Source organism: Nanorana parkeri, unplaced genomic scaffold (assembly GCF_000935625.1).
Source record: "Nanorana parkeri isolate BGI_ZX_2015 unplaced genomic scaffold, ASM93562v1 scaffold1893, whole genome shotgun sequence".
In the NCBI taxonomy this organism is placed as follows: Eukaryota; Metazoa; Chordata; class Amphibia; order Anura; family Dicroglossidae; genus Nanorana; species Nanorana parkeri.
In genome coordinates, this window is record NW_017308161.1 from 76433 (window position 1) to 83336 (window position 6904).

Consider the following 6904-nt stretch of genomic DNA (forward strand, 5'->3'; position numbering starts at 1 on the left):
CACACACACACACACACTTAAAAAAAACTTGCCTGGTCAACACCAGGGTGGGTGCCATTTAGAAAAGGGAGAGTTGTTCTGCATTGAAATAATTAAGCAATTTGCATACAACAAGCAGCTTTTTCAGAGCAAAGCAGGATGTACGGCCTAAGTGGCCTGACTGGTGTCATAGCTGATCCCATGTGCACAACCATGACAAAGGCAGATCTAAATAGAGGCTGTAAATATAGAATGGTTTAGTTCTGCTTTAAGATGGTACCTGGTATATGGAGGTAGAGCAGGGTGTGCTGTTGGGGAAACATTTCAAAACTAAGGAGGATAGTTTCTATGGTAGTAACGTTTAAAAAGGAGAACTATGGGGTTAAGGCTTTTCCCCATAGTTCTCCTTAGGGTAACGGGAGGACACAAACTAGCGTCCTCCCGTCACCCTAGGCTCAGTATACCGCGAGCTACAGCTCAGTAGATCGTTAAGTGAGCGAACACATATCGGCGCTCGCTCACTTCTCGATCTATCCCTGCAGAGAGCCGTGACTGTCAGATACGGCTCCCTGCAGGGATTCCTCCCCCCCCTCCGCTGTACGATCTTCCAGCGCTGACTGGCAAAATGGACGGGGGAGGGCGCAGGCACAGCTGGCTATGCCTCTAGTAAGCAGAGCTAGCTGTCAATCCCGCAGCTGGGTGGATCCAGACAGAATTGTCGGGATCTGTCCCAGCTGCAGCGTCTCAGTATACCGTGAGCAGTAGCTCGCAGTATACTGAGCTTTGAGTCAGGGGAGAACGCTAGTTTGCTTTCTCCCGTGACCCTTAGGAGAACTATGGGGAAAAGACCTGACCCCATAGTTCTCCTTTAACATTACACCACTCAGAACAGGTCAAACTAAAAATGTACAATTTACAATATCCAGTTCCACTTTACATTTACAGTTCCACTGTAAAGAAAGGATGGCCATTATTACAGGCTTATTGCAACAAAATGACTAAAAATTACTAAAAATGACAAACCTTATATAAAATTACATGCACAAACACTAATTTTGACACAATCAAGGCCGATCCACTCCAGAAATGAAGCCAGCCACTGCAGTTATGAAAACTGTTAATGATACAAATTGGATTTCAGACATTTTATGAGATCTTTCTTACCAAACAAGCGGAGCAAATGTTGTGACCCATATATGTAAGAAGGAGGTGGGGGCTGATCACTTTGAGGGTAATTTTCTGGCATTAGTTTCCAAGACAACACCTACGGAAAGAAAAGAGCTCATTATGTTATTATAGTGGTGTCTAGAAATTATATCTATTAAAACGCATGTTAATACCAGGTTTTACATAAAAGCACAAACAGCACTTCTGAATACGATTTGTTCTGTATACCTTTAAAAAAAGGAATGCATTTTGGTTAATTAGACCATGCTTGAGAAAAAAAAACAAAAAAAAAAAAAACACTTTCATTTATTTATATTATAAATCCTAATGCTTTTATTGCGTGTAAAGTAAGGTATGAAAAGTCAGGAAATCACCAGCACTCAGTAGTAAAGATAAATATGTCCCTTTTATTGGACAGAAAGCATCACAGACATCCAAATAACCAATAAATTGGTTTATTTGGATGTCTGTGACGCTGGCGATTCCCTGACTTTCCTGCGTTTGCACGGCGCCATCCGTGGTAATTCATCACTGCGAGCACCACTTTTTTTCTTATCTGGCCGGGACTGCTGTGGGGAGTGCGGAGGGTCTCTCCATTGACTTAAAGTAAGGTATGTTCATCCTAGGTTGAGTGACTGTAGCTGGTGCTGCATGTGGGATTTAATTACAATACATGGCGGGTTTATGGGTGCACTGATTGAATGGTTCGGCAATGAATAGGACCCGTTTCACTGCTTTATGTACACAGTGCTTCCAGTTTGCGCTGCAGATCACAAAAGGTTAAAAAAGTAATGTGGACGGAACTCTGCAGAAGCATTAAGAAATCGCTGAGTATCTTCAGAACCCCTTTGTGCAGTAAACTATAAATAACATTTAACACAGATTTCCTAGGGAATATGATCGGTTCAGTTGCCAACCAATCATTTGCCTTTATGCTATAAATCCCCATGTAAAATAGATCAATCCAATACTCTAAGGGGCATTTTTAAAGCCAAATGATATCTGAACACAGAAGATACCAAACGGCATGAAAAAGAAAATAGCCTGCTTTGAAATGACAATCAATCCTTAAAATTACTTGCACAAACATGTCTGTAAAAAAACTGCAGTAGTCAAAAGAAAAATAGGATTTTGGTACTCACCGTAAAATCCTTTTCTCTCCGTTCATTGAAGGACACAGGGAACAGATCGGAGATCATGTACTGTAGGATGCGGCCACACTTCTGGTGCCGCCCTGATGGTTGGACTACGCCACGGCCGTGGCGTTGTCCGACTGAACCCCGACCGGCCGTCCTTGAAGACGGGCCGTCCAATGAAGAAGAGAGGCGGATCGCCCGAAGTTCCAGCACGTTGATCGAAAGCCGAGACTCCTCCGACGACCAACGGCCCTGAGCCGTCCAAACGTCCAGGACTCCCCCCCAGCCCAACAGGCTGGCATCCGTGGTGACCACCGTCCAGTGAATGGGAAGGAAGGACTTGCCCAACACCAGGGACGGAGACCGAAGCCACCAGACCAGGGAGGCCCTCGCCTCCCGAGACAACCGAACCGCCCGGTCCAGCGACAAGGGGGACTTGTCCCACAGCGACAATATGGTCCTCTGCAGAACCCGCGTGTGATGTAAGCGTGCGAGCGTAAGGCACCGCTTCGAAGGAAGCCACCATGAGGCCCAGGACCTGCATGCAAGACCGGATCGTTGACCATCGACGTGTCTGCAGTAGCGCCACATGCGAGCGAAGCTTCAGAAGCTTCTCGGGGGGTAGAAAAACCAAGAGGTTAAAGGACAAGAGCACTTTTGAGGCAACACCATATGACCCCTCACTCACCCTAATTCAAACAAATATACATTTGAAGCAGGCTGGATTATGCTAGAATGGCATTTTGATCCTCTGGCACCGAGCAGGGAGATGGGTGATCATTACTCCGCATATCAGCATCCATGCATGTGCAGAGGACATCAGTGTCTGGAGGAGGAAAATGCTGCCTAGCCAAAACAGTATGAACTGCAGGTATATTTAAATTTGCTCAGGAGGGGGTTTACACGAGTCTTGGCAATTGAAATGTGTCATTTTCCTTTGAGGAATATACATTTTACACAACATTCCAAACATATTACAAAAGGGGTACAAACAGTAAATCCTATTTAGGCAGATAACCCCAACTCTGTTATGGCATATATAATAAAGCATCCTTGTCTATGCTGGCTAATCATAGGAGAACTACTGCAAGAATAGTAAACAGTAGGGGGTGGCAGAGATTTCCATTCTAACAGAACTCCAACACCAAGCCAAACGACTTTTTAAAAGACTCAGTAATGCAAATAGGATATAAAATTAACCCTTTTTCTGTCATAACTCACCGTATAAATGTAAACAATTTCTAAGCTGCTATGGCAGCGAGAGGTTTGTACACATGCCAGCACTGCTGCTAACATAATGGTTATAACAATAAAAGGGTTAATACCCAATACAAGAGCTACTGAAAATGACAAAACATTCAAGCTCTGCTGTATTTTAGATTTAGTTAGAAGCTTAAAAAAAGTTTTTTGTTGACCTCCATGTATGGTAGATTTTTACGATCCTCAATCTCTAAATAGCATAAATCACAGTATTTTGTGCAGATCAACCTGTAGTAACATGAGCTAGGATTCCAATTCACTGGCCCTTAAGCCTCCCATAGGTTTAAGAAGGTGATTGGCTGTATATCTGACCACCTTAAGTGGGGCTCAAATCTGAAAATTCTTGAGCTTTCACTGTAAACTAAAAACAGAGGATGGAGCAGGAACGAATGAAAAGCTTATCGAGGAAATCATGGTAACAATAGAAATTGTGGCAGTTTTTTTCTTAACTATTTGATCAATACCCCCCCTACAGCAGGTGACCAATATGGGGAGCCAAAAGGAGATGGTCACATGATCTACTCATATCTATGGGTACCCTTCAATGTTATTTATATTGGTTCATTTTGCTATGCAGTGCAGTTAAAGAAATAAATACATGATCTGATCTGTGGATAACAGTCTGCTCCTCTTCCCTCAGGTTCCATATGTAACAGTGCTAAAGAAAGTAAGGAAAGGACAGACATTAACTGAATCACACACTGCACATTATCGGCCATGTCTACAGTACTGCAAGATGACTCCAAGATGACTGCAAGTTCATCTACACAGAATGCTATTAACAGGTCATTTTAACACAAAGGGAATAGCATACAATGAAAGAAAGAAAGAAAGAAAACACATGTCAGATTTTTTTTTTTTGCTCACTGTGTACCACTGGAAAAATTTCTACCAATGGGGAACACCGGCAGCTATAAACTTGACAGAGGGTTTAATCCTTCTCCACTAGCACAAAAGGGAGGTTATGCTTAGAGATACCAACTTTAAATAAAAAAAAATTGATTATATTGGTTGCACTATTGTTCACAGCAAGCGTGGAGCAGGTGCAGACCGGAGCAAAACTGCGTCCAATGTATTCCAAATGGTATTTTTAGCTCCAGTTCACATCACAGTGTACAGTTGCAGAGCAGATCCAGAGCAGGTGAAAAAACTGCAGCAGGCCCTATTTTACCTGCTCTGGAACGCACTGAAAGCCCATGTTAACCAGTTGACATCAGGGGTGTTAAACCCCCTTCCCATCCAGGCCATTTTTCAGTATTCAGCGCTGCAGTACTTTGACATTTATTCCGTCATGCAACGCTGTACTGAAATTAATTTTATACCCTTTTTAGGGACAGATAGAGCTTTCTATAAAAAGGAGAACTATGCGGCGAGTGATTTCCACTCATCCTCATAGTTAAAGCCGACCTGTGACAAAGAAGCTGTCACAGGTCTGCTCTAATGATCGGGAAGTGAGCAGTAACATGCACCAATCCACTCCCTTCCCGATCGTCTCCCGGCAGGGAGCGGTGACCATCAGTCACTGCTCCCCGCAGTGATTCCCCCACTTCCCTCTCCGGATCCTCCTGCGCTGACTGGCGGAACGTACAGGGGAGGGGGCAGGCACAGCTGGCTCTGCCTCTAGATATGCAGAGCCAGCTGTCACTCACGCACCTGGGTGAATCTCGACAGTATTGTCAGGATCCGTCCCGGCTGCGGCGCTCTTAGTATATCGCGGGCAATAGCATGAAATATACTGAGCTTTGGGTCACAGGAGGAGGTTAGTATACGTCCTCCCGTGACCCTAAAAAAAACTATGGGGAAAAGCACTTATCCCATATTTCCCTTTTAAAGTCGTTCGCATTCGAAATATATGTATTGAGATATACAAGTTTATTTACAGAATGTACACTAATTTGAGGATATGTGAGAATTGAATTAGTAGAGCACAGTGCCGGTGTAATAATTTGGTTTCACGGTGGTTTTCACTCTGTTAGCATTGCAGCTTAGTTAGGAACACAAGGGAAAATTTGAGTGTGGTTAAATGGATGAATTAAATCAAAAGGTGTTTAAGGTTTGCAGTCCTAGTCACTGAGCCAATGAGTGCTCGTGCAGATTTTTCCCCTTAGGCTCTAATGGAAAATCGGTGTCCTTTTTGGTTTGACAGTATCTCCATTAAGGCATATAGAGAAAATCTGCATCCCACTGGCAGAGTGAAGAGGAATAAAGCACCACTGCAACTGATTTAGGCCACGACTGGTGGAAGTCCCTGAATGATCGAAGGTCAGTAGTTTGGGATATAAAATGTAATGCAGAGGGCAAGTAGGGTATGGCAGAGAGGGGGCTTGTGCTTAATGAAAAGTTTTCACGCTCATTTTTATCACTAAAAGCTGAAGATAGGTAAAAACTACACATTTCCCTCAACAATCCTGACTAACAGGATAACAGGAAGCTATTTTAAAGGAGAACCCAACTTTCAGTGGAGAACCTTTACCTGTCACTGTCCATGCTTACTATACAAGAAAAACCCAAGACACTAAAAGGCAATCTGTAAAGAAGTGTGTTCCCATTACTGCATTCTGCGGTGCATAGAACAAAAACTGCTCCAAAAAGGAGCACAGGACTGCATTAGGCTAAATGGGCAGACCATCTTCCATGCAGCTCAGGACTTCTGCAGTGGCTCCAGGAAGCAGCTTCTTTCTCATCACATTTTGTACACAGAAGCCAAGACCTGCAGGTTAGACTAGATAGTATGTATCTTCATAAATAAGGAAAGACTCCCATTACATTTTTACATCAGGCTTCAGAGACAGTGAAAGCTAAAGGATTTGCACTGAAAGTAAAAAAATAAATAATTGTTGAAATACAACTAAATAAATAAAAGTCCAGATGAAAACCACATTCCTGACAATAGCAGATTCCATTAGGAGAACACAACAACGGTTGTAAAGCGATTTTGGTTATTGATCAGTGAAAGAACAAATGTACACTTTCTACAATACCTCATTGAGCTCATTGTTTCGCCTCCCTTCAAGTCCAGAAAACACGGAACTACCCTCTTTGCTTGGAGTTAATGTAATTGGTGATGATGAACCACTGTGCACAGGTGTTTCTAGAACAAAGTTAAAGTACATTTGAAATAATGCAAACCTCCTTATGCAGTTTGAGAACAAATGTACACTTTCTACAATACCTCATTGAGCTCATTGTTTCGCCTCCCTTCAAGTCCAGAAAACACGGAACTACCCTCTTTGCTTGGAGTTAATGTAATTGGTGATGATGAACCACTGTGCACAGGTGTTTCTAGAACAAAGTTAAAGTACATTTGAAATAATGCAAACCTCCTTATGCAGTTAGGACACAAATTCAAGCATACCTTGCTT

At 42.9% G+C, this 6904-nt stretch overlaps 1 protein-coding gene across 1 annotated transcript in view; it reads right to left on the reverse strand.

Moving 5' to 3' along the window:
- MSL3 (male-specific lethal 3 homolog (Drosophila)) overlaps positions 1-6904 on the reverse strand; it is a 32598-nt gene that overhangs the window by 5350 nt on the left and 20344 nt on the right. Inside the window, exons 10-11 of the mRNA XM_018571986.1 lie at positions 6715-6824; positions 1144-1243 (exon numbers count right to left, since the gene is read on the reverse strand). Of these exons, the coding sequence (XP_018427488.1) occupies positions 1144-1243; positions 6715-6824 (210 nt within the window). The remainder of the gene's footprint in view (positions 1-1143; positions 1244-6714; positions 6825-6904) is intronic.